Source organism: Falco biarmicus, chromosome 12 (genome assembly GCF_023638135.1).
Source record: "Falco biarmicus isolate bFalBia1 chromosome 12, bFalBia1.pri, whole genome shotgun sequence".
In the NCBI taxonomy this organism is placed as follows: domain Eukaryota; kingdom Metazoa; phylum Chordata; class Aves; order Falconiformes; family Falconidae; genus Falco; species Falco biarmicus.
In genome coordinates, this window is record NC_079299.1 from 20456033 (window position 1) to 20482382 (window position 26350).

General features: G+C 49.0%; 1 protein-coding gene across 2 annotated transcripts in view; it reads left to right on the plus strand.

The window, feature by feature from the left end:
* The window catches only part of MDGA1 (MAM domain containing glycosylphosphatidylinositol anchor 1), a 154993-nt gene that overhangs the window by 97935 nt on the left and 30708 nt on the right, over positions 1-26350 (plus strand). Inside the window, exons 11-13 of one of the 2 annotated variants that reach the window (XM_056357701.1) lie at positions 17033-17210; positions 18304-18327; positions 25567-25719. In XM_056357701.1, the coding sequence (XP_056213676.1) occupies positions 17033-17210; positions 18304-18327; positions 25567-25719 (355 nt within the window). The remainder of the gene's footprint in view (positions 1-17032; positions 17211-18303; positions 18328-25566; positions 25720-26350) is intronic. The other variant, XM_056357702.1, reaches the window with a different exon arrangement.

Genomic DNA, 26350 nt, shown 5'->3' on the forward strand with positions numbered 1-26350 from the left:
AAACTGTGTGGAGCACATTGTCAGTGCTTAATAATAATACAGGACACAGGGGAGCCTCTAATAATGAAGGCAGTTTGTCATAGTGCCCCTTCCCTCTTAGCCAAGTTCTGCTATTATCAGCACTGCAACTCAATGAACTAATTTGTGATTTTTATCCTTCTCCAGCAATGCTGAGGCTTTTTTCCTTTTGCACAGTGCCTAGAAGTAATCTTGGATCTGTTCCTCATTGAACTCCTACTGGAAGGGATCAAGAAAAGGGAAAATCGCATTTCTGCTTTAAGTTATGACATGAAGGAAGCTGAGTGCTTACACAAATTTAACCCTTGCTGGGTTTGTTCATACCCCATCGGTTACTGCTGTTAATGTTTCTTTTGCATCATCACCACATAGCTGTGTCTATTGAGTGGGGTGCTTTAGAGGAGTGTTACGCCAGGGCACTGCTGTAGCCCAGTCTCGTGTATGGGCAGGCTCTTAGAAATGGCTGCAGGTGTCATCGTGGTGGCATGGGTCTCAATAAGGGGGAGCAGGGAGAAGAGGAAGCAGGGGAGATTTGTTCCCACTTCTGCCAAGCACAAGCAGGAGATGGAAAAGGCTTTCGTGGCATTGCCTCCCCCTGGCCCTCCTCCGACAGGCACTTGCATTTCATTGTGAGGTCTCTGCCTCCCCGTGCCGTACCGAGGGCTCACTGAGCCCTTTGCGTTTCCTTGTCCCAGCGGATTGCATTACCTCTTGTCTCCAACCTGCTGCTTCGCAGAGCTGCCTCTGTGCTCCTGTCCTGCCTTCCTGGTGTTTTCCCCATGATGTCTGACCTGGCATCCAAGCAGTCTGGTGATGCCTCCCAACCTTTCACTGTTTCCCTTGTGCCATCACCCTCTTCCACGTCCTGCAGGCTTTGCTGCATTGTCACACCTTCTTCGTGCTGGGGCACCTGGGCTAAGCTTTGTATTCTGCTCTTCCATCACTGGACTGCAGAACGTAGTTGAATTACTGAATATAACTGTGAAAAGCTGGAAAGCTTAAAAGCACTGCTGACTGGAGAGCTCTTAAGAAAGGGGATTTGTCGGCCTGAATGAGGAGCTGCTGTTTGCCTGTGCTCCCTCCTCACTGGATAGACTGGCTTCCAGGTACTAGCTGTGGTGGTACAAAAATCCTCCTAGAGATCTAGGATTGAAGTGAAATATTCTCTTCAGATAAAATGGGCCTTACACACGGCCAGTCACAGCTGATTTATTGCCTGCATCAAGCTGATGAAAGCTTATCCAGTCAGCCAGCCCACCTTCTCCTCCAGCCCTAGGAGCTCCCCAGCCTCAGTGGTCGTGACAGGTGCTCATCAGCATCTTAAGGATGAACGAATGTGGCGGCAGCAGCCTGCAGTCCTGGGGTGGTGAGGGGCTGTCTCGGGGCAGTGATTAACTCTTGCTGAGCTGGAATCCAAAGGACAACCAGCTGGGATGCCCACTGGTTGTAATATAGTGTCTTGGTTTTCATTTCGTTCTCCCCAGTTTGCTTGAAGAGCTCTTGGCATATGTAATGTGAAGATCCCCAAGTAGCAGGATGCTTTGCAAGGCACCTGGGAACCCTTGAATTAAATTTTCTTGCTGCAGCTGCTGAAAATGGGGCTGGGTGAGAGTAAAAGTGCTGCTTATTAATTGGCTGGTGCTGTGGCTCCTCCAGCTCTTCCTGTTCAACAGCTTCCAAGGGCTGGTTGGCCATTCCTGGGGGGATTGCAAGCAGACTGGGGGAATTTGGTTTCCTAAGTGATGCATGGGGGCTCCCAGCAAGACAAGCAGGTGCATTTCCACAAGAGCTGATTGTTCCCGGCACTGCAGAGCAGGCTGAGCAGCGCAGCAGACGTACCAGTTCCAGTAGAATAAGAATTAACTTTCAATTAAAACCAAATAAACAGCCTAACAGCTTGGAGCCACTGACCCAGGCAAGGCGCATACGATGGCAATGTGGAGCAAGCTTCTCATAAAGCCTCTGTTGTATGTCTGGGCAAAGAGGCTGTTATTTCCCGGAGCGCATCGGTCAGGTAGGCTCAGGCAGAGGCTTTGTGTTGAGCGACAATTCAGAGGGGAAAGCATTCCCGCTGAGGAATGGCAGGGGCCTCACAGATGTTGGTCCTGACAGCTTGGGAGGCTTTTACTTTCTTGCTCCAAGGCAACTGATCCAGATGCCGACAACCTTATTTAACCTTAGCCAGCGAACCTAATGAGTTCACAGCCTTGGGTGGTTTGGTTGTGGGCAGATGCAGTGAGGCTTTGGGGCTATTGGTTTGGTCAGCTTTTTTTCTTCTATGTATTCATGTAGCATAGAAAAGCACTGAGGCACTGCACTCCAACTGAAAATGTTTTTCATTGCTTGGGGATTCAAAGCAGCCTCCCCAAACCAGATCTTTGCTTAAAAAATAAAAAGCCTTTTAAGTTGCTTGTTTCTTTCTGTGTATTTTATCCCCTCCCAGGGCTCTGCTCTAACATTAAAGAGAAATGAAAAGCCATCTAATATTGCAAGCAGGTTGCATCCTGGAGGAAAGATCTGAGTTGGGCTGGTGGTTACAGTTACAGGGGATAGTGGCAGAATTACTGTGCGCTTAATGAGCTGGAACCCATCTGTGACCTGAGGCTGCAAGAGGAAGGAGAAAGTATTGGTGCAGCAGGGAAGTTTAATCTTCATTGTGCCCCTCAAGGAGACCTGGGGCTGCTGTGTCCTCTGTACCTTCTGATACACAGGCTTGGGCCAGAATGGGGCCAACTTAACACATTCCTGCCTTTCCCCTCCTCCGAGCAGGCTCGGCTCTACCTGCCAGACAGACCCCCGAAAATTGCACTGGGCCAAGCCCCAGCCCCATTTGCTAAACTAGCTCACTGGGTTGTCACTTCAGATTAATTCTTGTCAGGGACACCGTCTTTAATGAGAGTGGCCCTCTGCGATGCCTGAGTAATTGTACGGTCTCTCTTTGTTTGTACTTTCATCCCCTCCATGTTGGATAAACATCCCCTGCTGTCTACTAAACTCATCTGGGCTCCGGAGCCGGCTGCCACTTGCCTCATCAGCCAGCCAGAGCAGCATTAATGAGAGCTGCGGCAGTGGGGAGCCGGGCTCACCGTGTGGGGAGGTGACAGATAACAGAGCTGTTTGGACAGACACAGGACAGGGGCGTTAGCAGGAATTTAATGATCGTGATTAGAGTGGAAGGTTAACTCTGCTGATGGCCATCGCAGCGCAGTGGGAGAGGTTTTACGCCGAGGCTTATGGGCTGTGGATCTGTATTGCTCCTTGTCTGCCTCTGAGTTGTTCTTTTGCTCTCCTCTGAGCCCACTGCAGCAGCGTCTGTCAGCTGCCGTCTGTCTTTGGCTTCGGTACTGCACGGCACTGACGCCCCCCCCGAGGCACACAGGCTGGGGCAGGGGTCTCTCTCGCTTTACGCAGCAAGCAGGGGTGGTATTACTCAAAATGGAGGACGAGCAAGCAGTGCACCAGCCCGTGGTCTTTTATGTAAATATTTAGTTGAGAACGCGGTTAACTCCCACCACTGCGTCTCCCCGATTTGTGCACCACCGTGGCTTGGTGAACCCATGTGCGTGGCCCTGGGCCCATGAGGAGCCGGTCTAGTGAAGCTGAATGCATCTTCCAGTACTTGTAAGTAACCCTGTGATAAAATAAACAGCTGGTTTGAGCAGCCAGGGTAGAACAAAGTTCCAGAGCAAGCTAATCCACCCAGCCCTGTACTTAGCAGGAGTGAGCACATCCAGGCCAGAAGCTTGTCTTCTCCCATTGTCAGCAGTACCCAGTGTCGGGGAAGAGTATAAAACCAAGACAGATACATGCAGTATTTCTTTCTCTGCCTCTAGACATTATAAACCCATTTGTTTGTCAGGTCCTGGTTTGGAAAAGGCTGTGAACACAGAAAGTTGATGTACTCGAGTGGGTGGTGGCCCTTTCAGCAGCCCAGCCCTGTGTTCTGGGAGGTGAACAAAATCCCTTTTCTCCTGCAGAGGCAACTGTGGCTTCAGGAGAAGGTTCTCGGGAAACTGAGCTGCCGGCGGCACCTCGGGGAGTTGCCTGGAGGCTGCACTTAGGGGCCGGGGGCATGCCGAGGGCTAGGAAACCGGGCAGCTCTGCGCAAGGCAGGCAGCGGTGGCTCAACTCCCTTTGCAAACAGAGGCTAACATTTTGCTGGCTGCGGGGGATTACATGCTGTCTGGGCAAGGCTGCCATCACCCGTCACCCAGGTGGCCGCCTCAGGCAGGGCTGCTGACAAGCCTGGGTCCATAGCCCTCATCCTGATGCTCTCTGGGGTACCGTACCCCTAGTGGCCCCATCCTGTGTGTCCCCCGACTGGTGCTGTGGTGGGGGTTTCAGCTGAGGGATGCTGCAGGAGCTGAGGGGTTGCTACAGTGAGGTTTTAGGACAGCTTAGCTAAAAAGCAGTCAGGGCTGTTCTAAATCCCTTTCATACTAGAATACAAAAAGCTTAAAAGGATGGAGTCGGGGATTGTGAAGTAGGGAGGGACCCATCCTGCTCTGGATAAAATGTGACCTGTGCACTGCCCTGGGGTTACCTGGAAAAAGAGAAAGGATCTGTGGTGCTGCATCCACTGAGAAATCCTGCTGAGACGCGGCTTAACTGGACAGCCCAGTCTGATGTCCTAGTGTGGGGCACTGTCAGGGCATATGGAACAGGGATGTGTGAGTCCCTTTTCCTTTCCTCCTCCCTCCTAGAGCATCACAGTCCCAACTAGCTGCAGTGAGGGAGTGTGACTCCCCATGAAGCAGCAGATGGTGGCCCTGGCTGCATGCAGGATGCTGCATGGATCAAAAAATTGTGGGGGTGACAAACGGCACATCCCTTTACTGTTCATTATTTCACTTGGTACGAGTTGTGTTGGTCCTGTCTCACTGGTGTGGGATTGAGGACTGCAGTGACTTGGCCTCACAGTGTTTGCTCAGGACTGAATCTCAAAGCAGACCTTCTGTTGTAGGACGGCTTATAAGTCACATCTGCCAGAAAGCTTCTTTAGTCCTGTTTTCTTTTTTTGCCTGCCTTGGCTGCCAGTTTGATGTCTGATCACAGGCTGCTGTCATATGGGACAAGGTCAAATCAACACAATTCCATCTACCTGCTGAGACATCCTCTGTAGCAAGAAAAGGTGGTTTTATTCATCTCTAACTCTCCCATCTCCCCCACCGATGCTCTTTTTTTTTTATTTTATTTCAGCTTTTGTTCAGGCAGTGAGAATAGGCAGATTACATTTGTGCTCTCAAGTCAATTGCCTTCAGTAGTGCTAGTGGTGTATGTGATGCTGTGCAGAACTCAGCCCTGAGGGAGGTGAAAAAGGATACAGAAAGAAGCCAGTGTGTCGATGACAAGTTTGTTTGGTGGACAGGTTTGCTTGGTTTGAAGAGCCATCATGACGCAAAGCCAAGGAAAGCAAGAGAAGAGAGAGGTGAAGCTGCCTTTTTAGGCTGCAAGAGGTGGAGAGGTTTGGAATGTGTGGTGGGATTGAGTGGCAGCCATGCACTGGTGGAAGGAGAGCTGGCTGATCAATAGCATTTGATGGACAAGCTGTACTTGAAGCAGGACCCAGGGGTAAAGCATCAAATTTGCCACAGGCATTTGGGTGTGGAGAGGGCAGGATCCTGCCTCAGCTGTGCTCTCTGCTGCTGGAAAATGGGACACGATGTCAGTCACTGCAGCTGACCGTACATTGAGCCGTCTCTCTTTTCGTCCCTAGCAATCTGTCACAGGGGATGACACGTCAATAAGACCAGCTGCGAGAGCAAACTCCCCTCTCTCTGTGCTGTAAGGGAAGACTCCAAGACAGCTGGATGTTTGGTAGGGGTGGGAAACCAGGAGTTTTTTTCCATATTTCATGTATGTGTTCTTTACTGGTTAAGTCAGCGACAGCAGAGCCTCCACCCAGCGCAAAGGAAGAGATTTTCCTCCTGGCAATTGCTCGCTGCAGGCAGAGGTGTCTGCCTAGCCATGGTGGCTGTTAGCCCCGTCAGTCAGAGGATCACAGGCATTTCTATAAGGCTGGCCAGGGAAGTTTAACACAGGCCTGACCAGCACAGATGGGTTAGGTGAGTTCAGTGGAAAAGGCTGGGAGCCGTGGGATGAGGTTTCCCCCTTAGGTCTGCCTAACATCTTCCCGTGCTGCTATTGAGTCTTCCCCTGGCCCACAAGAGCTTAGCAAACGATGCCTAACAAACTAGTCTGACTAATTCTGTCTTTTTGCATTCATAAATTGCTCTTCAGTATGATTCGTGGTTTTCCTGAGCTGTTATCCCTGGTCCACAGATCATTTGTAATCAGTTAGTTGGGAAAACTGGTAATATGAGCAGTGGCACGTTAGTTATGCCTCAGTCTCAGGGTACCATTTCTCTTCTCTGATTATGCAAAGTAAGGAAGGTGTGGTGGGTTGACTTTGGCTGGATGCCAAGTGCCCATCTAAGCCCCTTGTTCACTCTCCTCAGCAGGACTTGGGGGGAGAAAATAAGATAGAAAAAAAACCCTAATGGGTCAAGATAAAGGCAGTTTATTAAAGCAAAAGTCATGCATGGAAGCAAAGGAAAATGAAAGATTTATTCTCTACTTCCCATCTGCAGGTGATGTCCAGCCTCTTCCCAGGAAATAGGGCTTTAGTATGCATAGCAATTGCTCTGAAAGACAAATGTAATAACAAATGCCGACCCTGCCTTTCTCCTTTTTCTTAGCTTTTATTGCTGAGCAGACGTCATATGGTACGGAATATCCCTGTGGTCAGTTTGGGGCAGCTGTCCTGGCTATGTCCCCTCCCAAGATCTTGCCCACCCCCAGCCTAGTGGGGAGGGGGGAAGGTTGGAGAGGCAGCCTTGATGCCATGAGAGCGCTGCTCAGCAGCAGCCAAAACATCGGGGTGTGATCACCACCTTTCTAGCTACCAATACGAAGCACAGCGCTGTGAGGGCTGCTATGGGGAGAATTAACTCCATCTCAGCCAGACCCAATACATAAGGTAACTGAGAGTTTTACGAGGTGGCTTACCATTCATAAGGTGTCTTGCAGCAGAGATTTTGTCTCAACACTCACTTTTCATAAGTGCTACTCCTAATGCAATTCAAGTACTTGACTGTGCAAGAGAGAAAGCAGGATATTGTTTGGCTTGCCTAGTACAATTTGTATAATTACAAACAGTTCTACCACTCTTAGCTTTGTTTGGAATAGTTACAGTGCCTGAGAAAAACAGCACAAATAATCTCACTGGAAAGGCTCATGTGGTCTTAAAACACATCTGGTAGCAAAATCTCATCTGTCTCTAGCTCCTAACACCACTGTTCAGTGCTCATTCAGGGTACGGACAATGTGAGAGAAGAGATAATCACATTCCCCCAACCAATATACCCCTTGTATCAGCCTTGCAGGCTTGAGATGTTGTTTTCACACCATTATGCTTGTTCGTATCCAGCAGGCTTTTGGCTTGTGTTTTACAAAGCTGAGCACAGGATGAAAAACGCTTGCCAGGTATCAAAGACAAAAGCGAGTCCTTTGTGTGCGTCTCTTATCCACACTCCTTCGGTGGCTTCAAGGGGTACATACTAGTTACTGAGTCTTTCTGAAAGTCTCTGTTGATAGGCTGTGGTGCAGCTTCCTCCCGTTTGCTCTGCTCATCCATTGTTTTCAGCAGTCAGCCCATGTTCCTACTACTACTTCAGTCTTTTCTTTGTGTGCCTTCTTCCCTTTCCCTGTTCACCCTCCTATTTTCCAACTCTTCTTTCTTTTGTTTCCGCTTCCTTTTTTGGTTTTGTTCTTGGTTTTGGGTGTCTTTTCCTGGCTCTCACATGTTGGAGATAAGGGGAGAAAGTGTGTGAAGGGAGAAGGGTTTGGAAAAGAGATGTAGTCTTTCCTGTAGCTAGTGACAAAGAGGCAGGAGTAGGCACTAGGTAGATGTCTTGGCTGTATTTCATAAAGAAATGAAATGTACGCAGTCATGCTGTCAGTGCAGGCAGCATGGAGCGATGTGAAGGGCTATATGGCTCTCCCTGCACACGCTGTGCTGCCTGCCAGTTCTTTACTAGAGGCAGGACTGCAAATGCAGTTGAGTTAGAGGTGGTCTGTAGGCTCTGGAATGATAATTGCCTATATACCTTCATTACACGTACCAGACTGGGAAGTCCAGAGTCCCACACAAAGGCCATTTCTGCTCCAGTAAGCAATAGCCCCATCCTTTGTTGATTGTTTTTTGAAGGGTTAAGGTGCCTTAGCAGAGAGCTCTGCCATGGTCTGTAGACAACCCAAAAAGAGAAGCCTGGGAGATGGCAACTCCTGTTGGTGGAGCGTGTCTCCTTGGTAAGCTACAACCATATTATAGACAAAATGGCTCAGAGCTCAGCCTGACTGCAGCTGGGCAGCCCTGGGCTACGCAGAGCCAGATTGCTTTTGCTTCCTGGAGCCGCACGTGCTGACAGCGTGGTGCGTAGGCATGTACGTGGGTCTGGCTGCAAGCAGTCGTGTCCACTGCAAGAAATGGGTGGACGAGGAGACTATGCTCACTAAGATTAGGGATGGGTATGAAGTATACAGCTGGATCCAGTAAGGCACTGAGCCACTAGTGCTGATTACCAGATGTGAAGTTCAAAAGAGCCTGGAACCATTGTTCCCTGCAGCAGTGGGCTGTGGAGCCACACAAGGGATATTGTCCCCTATTCAGCTTATGCCCACGCTGCAGACAGGTGATTTCAGGCTCTGCAGTCCGTACTCGAGTACATGTAGGATCTTGCAGCAGCAGCAGTATAGAACTTCTTTTCTCAACCGAAGGACCACATGTGCCTTCAGGATCGAAGATACAGCTGTAAGACAGTAGGAGGGAGATAACAAGCATAGCTGGGCATACACGTAACCTGTCTGCTCAGTGCCCACCACAATGACAGCAGCATAGGCTCCTTGCACAGACTGGGGAGTCCGTGGCTCTCCCTCCCTTCCCATCCATCACTGAACTCAGGTGCTAGTTCACCCCTTTTCTTCTCCAGCTCCTGGGCTCCCCCTCCTCAGAACGTGCAGCTGTGCGATGCTCCAGTAAGCCCATGGCTTGTGAAGTTGCCAGTCATGCTGTGCCTCAGTTCAGGCTTTTACTTCACTGTCTCCCTGACAGAGTGAAGATTAGGTCTGTTCTTCTTAGACCAGGGAACATATGCTAATAAAATACATATTGCTTTCTGATCAGCCCCTAATGAAAGACATTACTGAAGAGTGTGGAACAAGCACTTACAGTAATTCATGACAGCACCAATTTGGCTTCTCTGGAAGCTGTAAACTGCTGCTCTTGGCACCTAATGAGGATGGGCAGCTGATTGCATGTGCAAGAGGAAGAGAGGGAGGCTGTCTTCTGGCTTAGATAGCTCCGGCTGTCCTAGGTAGCTACTGGAGGTTGCAGTTGCTTCTCTCTTTGGAGCTGGGGATTTTTCAGACCAGAAAGGGAGCCATTCTGATAAGGCCAGTTTAGGAAAAAAAGCTTTCGGGACTCTGTGTTTAGACTGAATAATGGATTTGCTTTGGCTTGTTTAACCCCAGGATCTGAACCTGTATGCTTGACTGATGAACAGCATAGGCATGAATTTCAGTTCACTGGTGGGCTTGTCTGGCAAATACCAACTTTATGTTTGCAATGTGAGTATTTGCTCTGGAAACCCCTAATGAGTAATGGTTGTCAAGCAAAGAAAATTAAATAAATCCAAGTTTAAGCTTATCCTAGCCCTTTAATTGATGCTATTAATGCTTGACATCATTTCCATCCAAGGTGGTGATGAAGTACTAACCCAGGAAAATGTTTTAATCCAATCTGACAGGCACAGGAAGTTTGACAAGAAATTTTAAAGAAACGTCGCCATCACTGTCTTCATATCCAAACCAAATTTCTCTACTGCCCAAAACTTACCCGAATGCCTTTTCCAGAGTGGCCAGGCATCTTCTTCATAGCTGATACCAGCAGAATCCTCTATTAGGATCATGCTGTTGAAATCTTGTGCAGCTGACAGGGAGGAAATGCCACCTCAGTGAAGGATGAGGATATCGTAAGGAAGATCTGAAAGATGGAAAACTACTTGAGTGGTTCAGGTGGGATGAAATGCAGTGGTACAAATGCAAGGTCATGCATGTGGAGAGTGCTATCAGAGGAATCTGCTACAGGCTGAGAGCTCATCAATGGGAATTGACTGAAGTGGAGGAATGATGTGGGTGAGTGAGTTGACTTCAAGGATCTGCTGATAAGATGCAGGTGTGAAAAAGGGCAAACATACTCCTAGGTGAAGCCTGAGGTATTTCCAGGCAAGGTGGAGAACTGCTATTGTATCTTGTGTGCAGGGCTGGGATGCTGAACTCCAGCAAGTGGGATCATGCAGGAAAGGATAACAGAGTAAATCAGGGAAGGCGGGAATCTCTGTTATATCTCTGAGTGCTCAGTTTGTTTAGCCTAGCAAAGCAAAAGCTGAGAGGTGGTGTGATTGCTGTCTATAAAAACATCAGGGGGTCAAGCAGCAGGGAGGGAAAAGAGCCATTTAAGCTAAAGGACAATATTGGCACAAGATCAACTGGGTGCAAGCTGCTTGTGAATAAATTCAGGCTGGAAATGAGAACATTAGGGTGGTCAGGCTCTGGAACAGCCGTCCAGCAGAAGGAGAAGGCTAAATAGGAACGGCTTTTAAGGTGGGATTGTGGTACATTCATAAAATGAGTAAGAAGAGGTAGCCGCTGTGGTGACAGGGGACTGGGCTCTGTCAGCCAGGAGTGTACTTCCCCTGCTGGGTCCCTGAACATGGCCATGTTTTTCCCTTCCCTGAACTCCTGGAGGATAGGAGGGGGCTGCCAGTGCAGAGATGTTTTATCCCTCTGCTAAAATACAGAGAGCAAGAATCAAATCTGTGGTGCTCAACTGCAATGTCAAAGACAAACCATCTTCCTCTGCTCTGCCCTGTGGTGCCAAGGACCAGAATCTCGATCCATTGCTATATGTCATAAGTGAATGGGAAGAAGTGAGAGAGAAGGGCCAGATTTATGGCATATTTTTCCATCACTGTGAAAAATATTGGAGTGTCATGTTCAGGAGAGATTCTACAATTCCCTGTCCCCTCCTGCCTCTGTTTCTGAGCATTTTTCATTCCTCTTTTCCAAGGAATATGCAGTGCTCTTATTCCTACCCATGGAACTCATCTTCTGGGCTCTTATTCTCCAGCAACGGAAAATGGGTCTGGCCTTTGAATAATTTGCTGTCAGTCTTTGACGCTATAAACTCTGAAACACATAAATCCTGACATCATCCTTTTTTTTAACTTTAAGAAGTTTGTGGCATCTGAAATCTTTGAATTTACCTCTCTGCAAGGTATCTTGTAGCTTTGGAGGTGCAGTTGGGGGCCAAACTGAGGGCAAGGCACATCTGCTGAGGTAGCAGGGTATTTTGTATTGCAGAGCCCCATGTTGATCCCAGAAGTTGCTACCAGCACCGTAACAAAGGTCAGCCTCTTACAGTCCCTAGGATGGGGTGCTTGTGAGTATCTTTCCTGGCTGTCACCAGTTTAAGGCCACGGATGCTACCAGTCCCATCATGGTGAGGGTAATGGTGTGGTTGTGTCTGGTCTTTATGAACAACACTCCCTTTGGAAGGGAGCAGCTGTGTCTTAGCTGGACTTTGTTGGGATGAGTTCATGGCAGTCACAGCCACAGGGGAAATCATGAGATGATGCCTGCAGCACACTAAGACAGAGCTATATAATGTGTCCAAGTCTCTTGGCAAACAGACTGAACTGGTGAAAATGGGAGGTTCTTTCACACCCTGAGTGGTATTGCCTGCCAGAGAAAAAGTGCCTTTCTGCTGCTATCACCTTCTGGCCCCTAGACCGCACTAAACAGGGATGTCTGTGGCTGATGAGAAGCTGAGCAGCTTGGATGAGACTGACTGTTCCGGGCACATGAGAGAGGTGGATGCCCTCACACCTGCTGCTGTCAGGGCACTGAGCTTTGAAGACCACCTTGATTGCTGGTTGCTGAAGGGTGAAGCCCACCAGCTGCACCGGCAGCTGAAGATTATTTTTTCCACATTATTGCCCCATACTTCTTTTCAGACCTTTTTGAGATACCTGTGCTTCCTGCACCATCAGGCTCCTCACAGCTCCTGGTTCCATGCACGTCTTCTCTCCAGTGTCCCAACACTCACAGATGGGAGGGGAGAGGTGGGATGGGGGGAACTCAGCCTAATGCCCCCCCTGCACACATGCTGGGGACAGCATTTCTCTGTTGTGCTCCTCTGCAGAGCTGTACAGAGAAAGGGGAAGATCCTGTCAGAGGGAGGGACCCTGCGTGCAAGGCTGCTGTGCCACACCAGCCTGCCTTTGTCCGCCGTCCCCTCTGCCTTCAGCGAGGCTGGTGTGGCTGGGGGTGGGAGCTGGGAGCCTTTGCAGCAGCCCACGTCTGTGGTTAGCTGGTGAGGACAGAGTGGGAGTGCGGGCAGCAACCCCCATCTCATTTGTGCTGCAGGAAGGAGCAGCAAGGGGAATTTGAATGAGGCTAAGAAAAAAGGGAGGGAGAGTAAGTGTGTGTGGAAAGGATTTTGAGGGGAGATACTGTAAAGCAGAGCTAGCACTCACGCCCTGAGTTGAGAAATTGCTGAAGAAGTGGGAGAAGTAAGGAGAGGGTAGCAGGAGTGAATAGCAATGCTGGGAAGCTGGATGCCCAAAGAGCAGCTCCTTTGCGCTGATCAACTTATTGGGGAATCTGCATGATTTTAATATATGTTTTTCTAGCTGGCGTTTGCAACAGTTCCCTGGGACTTGGTGATGAAACAGGTTTTCTTTCTAATTTCTCCCTCAAACAAATATGCACAGCTGCTTAATGTGCAGCTAGTTCTGAGATCACATATGTGGCTACGCAGGTCACACCAATTCCCAGCACAGGTAGGTTATCGTGGTCTTATGAATCCATGGTGCAGTTTCTTGAGCAGGACTGCAACAATGACTATCGGCAGATGTGTTTATTAATATCCTTTGGCTTTATTATATCTGTTGGCTGATAGGTACTGGCTTAAACATCATGCAGTCTGAGAACATCCTTTTTTTCCTTTAACAGCCTACATAAACAGAAAACATAGATGTAGCAGTGTTATACTTTTGGACCCCTCTGCTGTGACAGCATCCCAGCTGGGATGGAAGCAGGGGGCAGGGGTAGTGTGGCAGCCTGCTTTTCTCTCTGAGGCTCTTGGTGTGTGTTCCTGGACCATGAGCTGGCTTGGCTGGCCACGGTGGGACAAGCTCTCTCTAAGCATCAGGAGCCAGCTCAAATGATAAGACAGGGGACTGAGCAGACAATACCTACCAACAGAATGTGATGGTGAGGAATGAGAAAAGGCAGACCTAGTTTGCAGGTCCCAGAGGCCTGATGGCTAAGTACATATAAACATGTGAGTGTGCTCTCCCTTGATGGTTAATACTGCTTACAAGTGACAGGAGAAGGGACAGGTTGCACACTGTGCATGTGAATGCATGTGTCCCACGCAGGGCTGATTTTGCCCTTTGTAAGGCATTTTTAGTGGACCTTTTCCGCAAGAACATTCTCCCCTCTGCAGCCTGTGTGATATTCACAGCCAACTGGTAGAAGCTCTGGGTTTGTTTGGTTTTTTTCCCACCCCCTGCCTCTGATACTCGAAATGAAAGGTGGTGAAGGCAGAGATGAGGCTGTGCGTTGCACTGTGCTCTTGTTCTGGCCCCACCTGGCAGCATCCTGAGCCTGGTGATGAATGAGCTTGTTGCGTGAGATCCTCCACTGAGGCTTCAGCATCTCTAATAAGGTGGCCAGTGTTTCACTGTCCTCTGCGCCTGTCTCTGCTTTATTAACTGCACTGCAGCAATATTAAGTTGGAACACTGGGCCAGCATGATCAGGAGGAAGGAGGCTGAGGAGGGGGTGGAGGGAAAAAGATACCAGGGTAGTATGGGAGAAGAGGACACACCGAGCAGGAGAATGAGGGCAACAGCAGATGATTGAAGTGGAGGATTAAAAAATGAGTTCCTACTAGACTGATGCATGCAGCTCTGCACAGACCTGCTGCTGGCAATCAGGGAGGCAAAGGATGTTTAGGGAGGGAGAGGCAGAGCCAGACTTTGGCCTTAATGTCTCTGTCTGCTGGACCTGTGCTAGTGACTGCAAGCACGCACAAGCAAGCGGCTGGCTGGAGCTGTGCCCTTCTTCTCCCTTGCACTAATTTCATGCCCTTTAAACTGTGCTGGCAGCACACCTGGCCCTTTCTCTTGACAGCTGCAGCTAGCCCAGGGGAGACATTTAACCCGTGCTGCTTTTCACCTAGCAGAGCCAGCCTTTCCAAAGACATCCTGGACCAGTTCTGTCAGGATGCCAGGACTGTAGAGACTGTAATAAGGATGTATGGAAGGCAGCCTTGCTGGCAGATAGTTGCTGTGTCTGTCCAAGCTGCAGGTTGAATAGAGACAGGACATATGCTGAGAGAAGAGTTGGGTCCAAAGTATTTGATGGAGGGAAAAGCCCCTTGTAAAACTTTTCCCCTACACTCCAAGAGGAGGTACCTGCTAGTCCCCAGCTGTACCTTTCCCATTACTTAATGATGCTTCTCTTGGGAAGCAGGACAGTTACGACCCATGGAGGGCATACGTGCTGTTATTACTTTCTGTTTCACAGCCAAACCTGGGTGCCAGCCAGGTATTTATTTGGCTAAACCCACATGCCCCTGAGGATAAACTCAACTGGGGGATCTAGAGCTTTGCAGTCCAGACTGGAGGCTGATTTCTCAGTTTGTCCTGGATTAGGTGATATGGGGGAGTAAGTGATTTGACATTGCTCCCAGAGGCTTTAGATACCCAAATTCCACCTAACTCCCAGCTGAGGTGGAATTTGCACTGTCTGAATCTCACCCTCAGGTTTTTCTCCGACTCTCCATTTTGTTTCTCTTCTAAAGGTTATGTCTAGACAAGGGAAATGGCTCCTGACCTCCTCCTGTTTGCTGGCTGCCTTCCCAGTGCCCCGGCTCATGGCAGCCTGTGGGGAGGAGCTGCCCCCAGTCTCCCCCGTCAGGCTCCACTCCCCAAAAAGCCCTGTGCCAGGAGCCGTACCGCTCCAGGCTCCTGCTTCTGGCTTGTGACCACTCCTCTCCTCCCAGATAATTGGGGGTATGGTGCTAATGATCCCAGGTGAGGTCGTGGTCGCTGGGAGCCAGCTCCACTTTTGCTTGGCAAGGCAGTGGTGCGGAGGGCCGGCAGATGGGAGAGCTAAGTGGTAGGCATGCCAGTTGGATCAGCACCCAGCTTGTCTGCGTGCAGATGGGGCGTTGTTGATATGAATGGATCCTGGCAGTATCCTGATGCCAAGTTGATGCTTGGTTCCCAGAGGCACTGCCCTGGTCCTGCCCACTGAGGCTGCTCCGAGGTGGCTAGCAGGAGGGCACCGAGCTGGGGGAAGGTGCAGGAGCTGTTCCTGGTCCTTTGACCCACCTTGTCTGGGGGAGGAGGGTGCAGAAAGCAGTTCCTCAAGCAACTTGTGCCCTGACCTGTTCAGGTACAAAGGTCTCTTTGAAGTAAGGCAGGTACAGCATTGTTGTTCACTGTGAGAACCACATGCAGCCTTGGGTTAGCAGGGGCCAGTCCCTGCCCTGACACAGTACTGTGGCAGGATCTGGTCCAGCCCTGGCCCTTTGCTTGGGAATACTGTCCAAGCTGTGGGCAGATCAGCTCTGGTGAAGAGGTGGGTCATTGGGTCCTGGCCGTGTTGGAAACAAACAGGGCAGTGGTGCAGGAAGATCGCCAGTGGCAGCTGTTGCTTCTGAGCTTCAATTCACATTTTTGCGCATTGAGGCTGGAGGCAGGGAGAGGAGGGATTGATGTGCTTGTTTTCATCAGGTGCCATGCCTGCAGTGCTCCCCTGCCCTGCCTTGCTGATGGCCTTCACTCCTGCCATGTCCTCACCCCCATCTTCTTGCCCCACACTTTCCACACCAACAGATTTTCTGTAAACCTTCCTCCCTGCATCCCTGTTCCAGTAATCCTGTAAATTCAGAGTTAATGACAAACACTGAGCCTGTCTATCAGGAGAATTGCCTTTGCAATGAAACCTGTCAGCCTAGAGGATATGTCTGAGGCAGGGGAAGGCTTAGTGTCTGGGACAGTGAACACTAGGCCATGGAAAGCCCTGCCAAAGGTCTTTTTACCAGGGCCAGCAGACCCAATAACATATATTGCCACAAGAATCCAGGAGCTGCACAGCAACAGGCAAGAAATTGTATCTTCACAGTGCAATCCTTGTTCTTGTCCTTCCCCTGCCAAGCAAGCGTGACTGTGGCAGGGAGGTTTCACTGACACGTAATTCATCATTTTTAGTGGTGGTGATTTTGACAACAGTATTTTTCCCATTGTTTTCTTGAAACTTCCTTGCTGCCTTAGCAAACTGAACAAGGTTCAGCTGGTGCGGTTCAGCGAGCATGGTTCGGCTCCTTCCTCAGAGGGAGCCTGTGAGCGACTCCAGAGGACCACTGACTTGAACTAGACCCCTTGCTGTGGTGTGCAGAGGCAGCATAGGCTAGGATGGATCCTGCGGAAGGGTGCTGAGAAAGCATGGCAGTAGACAGGTCCCAGTGAGGCACCAAATGAAATGCCGTGGGGCCCAGGCAGCAAATGAATGAATTCTGCAGCAGTGATTGTGAACTGAAGGGTATCTTGGCAAAATGTCGTGCTTTGTGGCCATGGAGGTGAGCTGGGTTCATTCCTCCCCTCTTGGAGACACTGGTTCTGACAGAGTTGCTCCTGGACCTGTCGTTCAGGTTGTGCTCCCTGTCAGGAGGACCCCAAGGCTTCCCTTCAGGGAGAGCTCAGGCTCCTGATCACTGTTCTGTACCAGAAGTGGGAATTTTCAAACCAATTCTGCATGAAAATCTCATTAATAAACTTGTCTGTATAGGAAGAGGAGGAACAGGGTGTTGGATGATGGGTAGGATCTCCCAGGCTTCCAGTTTCAGGATTTTCATAACACTGCGCTCTTTTTCTGTGCAGCTGGCTCAGAGAAACACCATCCAGACCTTCATTCCTGTGCAGAAAATGGAGAAAGGCCTGCTGCTGGAGCACATCTTGCCCAACCTGAAAGTGCCTCAGAGCTATGAAGTTCGCCTGACACCCATCACCAGCTTTGGGGCTGGAGACATGGCTGCCCGCATCATCCGGTACATGGAACGTAGGTGTCTCCTCCTTGGTCCTGGCTACGAGAGCAGGTCTGAGCCTCAGGCCTAGGGACATGCGTAGATGTTGCCTTCTGCGACCCTTGGGTGGACCTCTGCTCTATGGAGTTCTGATGGCACGGTGCTGTCACATTTGGCCATATTTTGGCTATTGCCGTCAATGCAGAGCAGTAGGTAGAGACCTCTGAGGTCCAGCCTCCACTCATCCTTCACTCAGCAGCTCTGGCTCGCACCCTGCCCTCCGTGGGCAGGAGAGCCCAGTTCCCCATCAGGCTATGCTGCAGCTTCCTGTGGTACACTGGCATGTTTTAGGGGACAGCCACTGGGCACTGCATATTAACCACATGCCCATAAAAGTAAGAGGATTTCAGGAGGCTTCAGTTCTTTCCAGAGCTGCATGCACAACTCCTGTCCTAACTAGTCACCGGTAAACCTGTAGCTCTGTCCCATACCCTGACTCCCAGATCCCATTGATGTACGTTGACCATGCTTCTCTCCCCACCATCCAAACATCTTACAACTTTCCCCACCATCCAAACATCTTACAACTCTCCCCATTCCTACAACCCTATTATTTCTTTACTTCCCTCAGGAGTTTGGACCCTGTGTTTAACAGAAAGTACAGAGATGCCCCTCCTCCTATGTTTGCATGAATTCACACAACCCTCTTGTCCCGTGGAGTGACGGTGTGTCTGGTGTCCCCAGCGTACCTCTTGTCTCGAACTTCCACAGTGTCTCAAACTGTTTTGATGTCCTTCTTAGATACCAAGATTTGATACCTAAGTGGGTGCTATCCCAGCTGGTGCTCCAGAAAGAAACTCTTCGTGCTGCCGGAAGGGTTCCCCTGTGCAATCTTGGGATCACCCCTTAGGTGGGGTTTTCCTAAGATCTGTTTGGATCAGAGAGTCAGCATCTTGTTCCATCACCAAGGCAGACACAGAGCGCTGCCATTTCATAGGGATGCTGCTAGGAGATTTGTGCATCTATGACCTCTCTTGATGTGTTTGTTTTATTTTCAGACTTTGATTGTGGTTTGTGATTTGAGGGAGTACTAGCTGTTCTGACTTGTTTTTCTGTTTCCTCTTCCAGCAATCAACTATCCCAACCCAACAGGTAAGCAACAAGACCTTTATATTTATATTTTGAATGTAATGCATGTTGGTCAAGTGCTCCAGAAGATTAGGCAAGCCAAACAGCTGGAATACACAGCTGACTTTGTCAAATCTTTTCCCCCAAAAGAGGATGAAATTACATACGCTAATGCTTCCAGTAAATAATGCCATTTGTTGTACCTTGAGTTCTTGCCAGGAGATACACACCAGAGATGTGCCTCCCACTCACACCTGATATCTCCTTGACTGGATAGGCTGTGATCTTGAACCCACCCTCCCCATAACATTAGCAATCTGCCTCTAGTAAGCAGGTTATTAAATGTTCCCCAAAGTATCTCTCTTTAAGGAATGTATATCCTCCATCCTCTTCTGACCAGGAAAGGTACCACTTGTCATCTCTGCAGGCTGGTGTGGAGCAGTCTCCAGCTCATATCTGGCTCCTCTTGCAAACACCTTTCTTCTTCCTCTCCAGTGTCATCACTGTTTACTTGCTTGTTTTCCTTCTGGTCATTCCTGCCAAGATGCAGACCCACCTTTTTTGGGCGCCCAGGGTTCCCATTGATTTTGAAAGCAGGATACACAACATCTCAGAAAGGTGGTCTTTAACAAGAACATGATGGGTGCCAATCAGGCTTTAAAGAGGGTTTCTAGTGTGCTGTAAGTACTGGTGGAGTGATCTTCAGGGGATGAAACAAATTCCCTTTGCTTCCATCTGGATATAAGCCCAGGCAAAGCTCTTGGGCAGAAACAGGCAGACTAGTTGCTGGTGGTCCATGGGGAGCAGGTGGTTCCATGTAGCTGTTCCTTTTTCCCTGTTTCCAGCTGCTGAGTCAGCAATCAGTCTTTATATATATTACTCTGTGAATATGTAGGCAAGTGCTGTTGCTGCACTGCAGGGTAGCAGTGGGAAGGAGAAGCCAGGATTAGGCAATGGAAGCCAGGAATCAGGGTATGAGGTTATCTTGTTAAGGCAGCCACAAGGCATTCACTCTGGCAAGTTCATGCTCTGAGGATGGTCTGATGAACCATACTCTGCCTGAATTCCCTGTGCTTTGCTTTTCCCCACTTCCTGATTCTCTTCAGACATTCTCCAGAGAAGACTCACTGGGAAACACTGAGCGTATTGCCAAGGACCCACTCCAGACTGTGTCCCTTGGTACTCGCTAGAGGAGGCAAGCATCCCAGCCCACAGACAGAAGTGACAAAATCTGGCCTTTTGCTGCTTCTTTTCCAGAGCATAAATCACTGGTAAAGCCAGAGGAACTTCAGTCCTAATTGTGTCAGTCTCCTGGGTCTTTGTAAACTGAGCCTTCAGACTGCTCCCCTACGGCTGCTTTGGCAGCTCGACTGAGACCAAGGCAACCGCATGAAATTTGCCTATGGTGGAGGATACTCAGCTACGCTTGTATTTTCATAGAGTAAACCAAACACTTAGGGTTTCTCCTTGATAAAGTTACCCAGCCTGTGGTGGATATTGGGACCTCAGGGCCAGTCATCGGGGTCTTGCCCATGAGTTCAAACCTTGAAATGACTGTCTAAACTCACCCCCACCACACTTGCTTTCAGAGATGCCCCTTCCTTCAGACCTGCTGCCAGTGAAATATAAGCCCAGAGGCTCTTAGCTCTGTCTCTGAGCCACAGCTGAGCTCCCAGGCTCCCATCCCAGTAATATGGAAATCCCTGCTATTACCTCTTATTTTCTCACTTCCCCTGCTACCACCACCCCCAGGGAAAAAGGCTGGGACAGGTTTGTAAAGGTATCCTCACGCTAGGCTGCCCAGCCAAATTCTGAGAGCAAACATTGAGAGCTCTCCAGTGAAAGGCAGAGATTAGATGATTAATGCCTCTGGCAGACTGATCCAAGGGCATGCACAATGGTGATTAATTTACAAACTCTAAGAGTCACTTAATACAATTATTTCTTCATGCATTTTCTCTCTCAGCCTAATAAGATGTTAATGACATTGGGGCAAGCATGCATGTGGCATGGTTACAGAACCAGGTACTGGGGTTATAAAGCAAAAGCAAAGTAAAAGCAGAGAAAGTGAACAAAAGACATTGAGGATTTCAGATATTTAGAGGTTAGCAGTAAGACTGACTGTAACTCTTAAAAACCAGTTAATCTGGTTCTAAAAACCAGAATTTGTCTTTCAAAAACAATCTTAAAATTATCTGAATTCTAAGGTATTACCTTAAAGATCTCTTAGAATAACTGATAATTTTAATGTCAAGACTAAATTCCAGTGCTGGAGAATCTGCTCTGTCCTTCTTACCTCTCCCATGCAATGTCATTTGGATATAGCTTTCACTTTCTAACCCAAACCGTGCAGCGCTGCCCCACAAGATATTCCAGCTCATCAGCAGTGGATGGTTTAGTTTCCCTGGTTCTAGCAGATGTAGCCTTCCAACCTTGACGATGAGGGTATTAAGGAGCATATGGGATTGCTGCAGTTTTTTTCTCTTGGCCAGGGTATCTTGCCCTTCAAGATCAGCAACACTTATTTCCCATGTATCTGCAGTCTAGCTGTGTGTGGTGCTAAAATGTTTTGGAATCACAGACAAGTACGGTGGGTGGTGGTCAGTACCAGATGCCGGTTGTTGTAGATTACCCTGGCTCATTCCTTACTGTCTAGTGCTTGTGTGTCCTGTCTCTGATAATGCCTCATAGTCCAGAGGCATCTGAGCTTGTTGCCCTCATATGAACACATGGGAATGAAATGTGAGCCTGGTGTTTAGAGTTGGATTCCTCAAATCTGTGCCCGTTCCTCAGGAATCTGTGTAACGCAAAGGTTAAAAAAGGGTGGCTGCCACCAATTGCTTGTATCATGATGGCAAACAGGATTGTCTGGGCCATATTATCTCCTTATCACAGATGGAGATATTAAAGCAGATGGCCATCCAGTGTGACCCAACCAGTTACAGTATTGAGAAGCTTTCTTCCATTACTGGTTATAAATGCTTTAGAAAGTTAACATGGAAAAGGCTGTTAAATGCTTTTTTCTTAGATCCCAATGTACTTTGAGGTCACAATACAGTTTTAATTGTCTTCATCTTCTGGATGGGGAACCTGATCTCCGGAGAGGAAGTGATAGCCTGTGGTCACACAGCAGGTCTGCAGCAGAGCTGAGGCTCAGAGCACGGTCCCTTATGTTCCAAGCCAGTTTCAGTCATCAGACCACAGCTAAATGACGAAGGCAATTTTATTCAAGTGTGCTCCATCTGCTATTCACCCATAGTCTGCAGCTAGAATAGAATTATTATTTTTTGCATTCATCTGGCATCCAGAATTTCAGGACCAGGGATGTCTTCTCCCTAAGGACTTGATATGAAAACCTCCATTATGTTTCTCAAGAAGGCAAAGCACCACAAAATGCTAATAGCCGCAGCAGAGGGTCACTCTCCTGGGCATGTAGGGAGGTGTCTGTAACTTGGAGCAAACATATCTGCGCTTCAAGCTGCCGCCACTGCAAAGCCTGCCAAGGAAATCTGTTTGGTGAAGACAGCTCTAACTCCAGCTTTTGAAGAACCAGCTCCCCTGCCACCTCCACCTCACCTCTAACAATCCAGAGAACAACTTCTGTGTTCAATATTTAAATCCACTGTTTAATTTTTAAATAGGAAGCTTCCTTTGTGCCACAGTGCTGAGGCAGGATCTTTGGCAGATGGTGTGAATCTGCAAGAAGGTTTGCTTCACACAGCTGAGGTCAACAGTTAGATCACCGCCGTGGCCTCTGAGATACAGCAGATTGTTTAAAGGTTTTCTTTTCAGCTGAATCTGCCAGAATCTGCTCCTGGTGAGCCCAGCTGATAACCATCCAGAGGTGACATGCTGACTTGCCCCAAACCACCCTGAACATCTATCTAGTTATTCTAGGCACATCCACTTCTAGCTCAGAGAAATACCAGAGCTTTGCCTTCCTGTGGCTTGTTTTAAATCAAAGGACCAGGAGACAGAGCACCTGGGTTCTGTTTCCAGCTTTGGCACTGTTTGCTGTGACATTACACGTGTCTCTCTATACTTTTGTGCATCTGTTTCCCCATATGTAGTGCAGGAGATATATAGAAAGAGGCCTCACTACCTCAAAGAGATGTTAAAAAGCCTTGTTCATTAGTTGTTGCAAAGTTATACCAAGCTAAGCAGAGGCAACGTGTTGTAGTTACAAACTCCTGCACAGCACATACACTTGATCATCTTGTGGTCTCTGTGGTGCATAGGACTGTCCTCTATTTTGTGCTCTTTGCTAGAAGTGTTGCCTTCTGGAAGAACTGCACATGAGTGAGAGGAGACGATGGAGTCAAGGCCCTGTTTTGGCATTAAGAGTTCTTCTCTTCAAACTTTCAAGTCTGCTCTGAGCAGTCTCACCTCACAGGTGTATAGGGCTTCTTACAAATGAGGCAGAGCAGTCCATCAGCTGGCATGACCAGGCCTTGGTGCTAAGCTGGGAATACTGTCCTCAGTCCTCTTGTTTTGCCCAGCTTGCTCTGATCTCCACCTGAGTTTGGGCTTTCTCCTTAGTCTGCCTTCCCTTTGGTTTCTGTGCCTTGTCTTTTGTGGGTTTGCTCCCTCTCAATCAGTTGCCTGGCTGGCCTCTGTTACAGCTTTCCACTCTGCTTTCCAGCTGATACTCGCTGTTAAGTGAATTTTGTGCTGGAGAAAGATGTCACCTTTCTCCTCAAAGGTCCGTGTGCAGAACAGGGTCAGAGGTGCAAACCATCCTGGTCCCTTTGATTGCAAAAGGACAGTCACAGTGGGTCTTGGTGTGTAGGATAAGGCCACTGCAAGAGACAACTTCAGTCTTCTAACTGCAGCTGGCGACCTGTGAGCTGGCGCCATGCAAATGTTTGTCTTCAGTCCAATGGAGAGAAGCCAGGGGTGTGACACCAGCCCAGCAGTATCAGAAAGCTTGTGGGCTCCAGCCCCATCTCTGATGACCAATGGGTATCTGGTACAGCCATGAACTCCCTTCTTTCAGCTACGAAGGCTGGGGGGGGACCCTTAGAAGCTGCTTTCTCATCCTTTTCCCCCTCCATCTCCTTGTGCTGGGGATGAAAGAGCCCCCCCCCCCCATCCCACATAGCGGCCCTGCCTCAGACTCCACAGGCATCTGCCCAGTTGTCTGCTCCTGACTTCTCCTTCCTCTTTCAGCTCCAGCTGCCATGTGGCCCCCTGTGCTTGCACTGCGGAGCAGTGGCTAATTTGGATTAGGATGCTAATTAGAAATGAGCGGATTGAATAGAAAGCACTTAGCCAGGGTTAATCAGCAGTTAAGTGGCCAGCCCAGCCGGCTCCGATGGCTGATGGCTTCGCTCAGCTCCTCAGCTCGCAGGAGCAGCATTTCCCACTGAGCTTACAGAAATCCCAGCTGCCCTGCTCTGCCGAGCCCTCGGCATGCAGCGTGGTGCCCAACCTGTGGTGGCCCAACCTGTGTTGGCCCAACCTGTGGTGGCGCAACCTGTGGTGGCCAAGACCTTCTTGCAGGCCACAGCAAGAGGCTGCCTCCTCTGTTCTCACTGCTTTGGTGGAATGCTGGGGAGAGACAGGCAAGAAGGGGGAACCGATTTTCCTACCACAGGCGTGTGCAGGCTTTTGACGTCTGTTCAGATGACAGTCATTTCCAAATGGGAGGTGATGGGGAAGGCCTTAGCTACAGGGTAGGAACGGGGAGGTGCAGCATCCTAGAGTCGAGATACCGTTCGTTTCGTGGGTAGGCTCTTCTCTCTGGTGCAAGACATCAGATTTTGGTGTGCACGGTAGGTGTGTGAAGCTCCTAACCATCACAACACACCATGTCTGGAGCCTTTGGCCCTGACATCGCAGAAAGCTTCCCTTTCCCACCCCATCTTGGCACCCAGCTCGTAGGTTGCTGACCCTGCTCTGCCCTACATGTCATGCCAGAGCCACCCATGCTAGGACCAAGCGCCTCATGCCCAGGAACCAGAGCAAACCCCCACTGAAGATACAGGAATGCAGGAGCCCAAGTAGACATTTTGGCTTCTCTTCATCTGGGTGGGATAACAGGAACAGTGTGGGGGGTAAACCCCAAAAAGTTGAGTCTTGCATCAGCATGCCATGGATGAGGTTTCTAGCACATTCCAAGCCCTTAGCAAGAGCCTTGTTTTCTTTTCTGTATGTTTTCTTTCATGGCTTCTAAGTACTTGATCTTTCAGTTTCATGACACACCCCCTTGCTGTTATATAAATGCAGAGGGTATAATATCTGTGCTTACTGTGTCTGTGCCACTCGTGTGGTCTGAGATCCCACTCTCAGCCAACTCTCCAGCTCCAGTTTCTGCACAGGGACCTTTCAGAACACAAAGCAATTTTCGTATCGGGTCTTGGACCTGTTTTATCTTTGTCTTCTGCCTGTTTCCTCCATCCCTCTCCTACTGCATCATCAGTGAGAAGCTGGTTCTTGGCCTTTGTTTTTGTGGCTCAGGAACTACCTTTTTACCACAAAGTTTACCATCTTCAGCCTGCCCAAGTCCAGTTCATTCCAATCTCTGCAAGTCCATATTGGGTTATGTCTATGCACAAGATTTTTCACCTGTCTTACAATATTGCTGTAGGATGTGACTGTCTTGTGATAGTAATAAAACTGAGCCCTGTTGCACATGTGGTTGATCCTACATAAAAATCTTTTACCTACATGACTTATTTTGTTAGGGGAACCAGCATAAGCTGCAATATCAAGTACGCCTTTTAGCTGGTATAAATTGGATGTACTCTAGCTAAATGACACATTTGTAGCACTGAGCAGACCTCTTCTCCACAGCTGATTTTTTTTCATGTGTGCCATAGTTTAGTTAAATATATAGCCCAAAGGGGGGTCATCTGCTGGTTCTTTTTCCTCTCTCCTGAGGAAATTATTCTATCATCAAGTTGTTCTGGTTTAAAAGCCCTTGTGACCTGTTTTCCTTCAGTGCTCCTTTTGCCCTCCTCTATGTATGCCCCCTCAGACCTCCCGGCAGAATGTTTTTCTCTTCAGCCCTAATAGCCTTCTTCCATTTCGTCAGGCTATCATATCCATCAACCTGGATTAACCCTTCCATAATCATACTAATCATGGACGTATTCCTTTTCAGCCGCCTCCCGAGGCTGGGGGCTGCCGGTCTGTCCCCAGGTTCATGCAGAGCCTCGGTGGTGATGTGGCAGCACTGTGAGACTTGCTGCAAGCACCCAGGCAGCCTTGGGGAGGAGTTTTGAAAAGCAGCAGCTGACCAGCCCCTTCCCTTCCCTGCAGATAACACCTGCCGCTTTGAGGACGAGAAGATCTGCGGCTTCATCCAGGACAAAATGGACAACTTTGACTGGACCCGGCAGAATGCCCTGACCCAGAACCCCAAGCGCACCGTCAACACAGGGCCCCCCACAGACATCAGTGGTACGCCAGAGGGTAGGCACACATCTGGGTTTATTTTTGCTTGGCTGTGGAGATGAGGTGCATGCTGTCACTTGTCAGGAGTCCTACGGCTCTGGGAGATGGTGCAGTGCTGATCTGCTTTCTGCACAAGATGCTTCTCCTCCGCATGGGGTGCAGGGCGCAGGCAGTTAATTTGCATGTTACTGATTGGCATTAAACACACAATTAAAACACCCACAATTTTGTTTAAGGGAATAGTGTGAGCATTAGTTCTTGTTACAAGCTAATTGCCTGCTGTCTGATGCCCTTGTCCCATTTGATGTTTGTTTTGAAGTCAAAAAAGGATAAACAAGTAGAAGAACATCTCTAACACCTAGAAACAGCCCTGCTAGTTTTAGACAGCTGTTTCCTCAAAGAAGGTCTCAGTGGGGCAAACAGATGTCCTTAACATCCGAGACCAGGTGAAAGCTCCCTGCAGGGTGGCAGCAAGTGCCTCACCTCTAGCTGGAGGAGAACGATGTTGGGTATTGCTCCCACTGGCTATGCATGGAGTACATGCTCCCATTTTAGCCAGCTGTTACTTTCCCCTTTCTCTAAATGCAAAGAGTAAATTTGTATGCAAGCACAAATCTTTGAACTCAGAAAAAATAGGAAACATCCAATG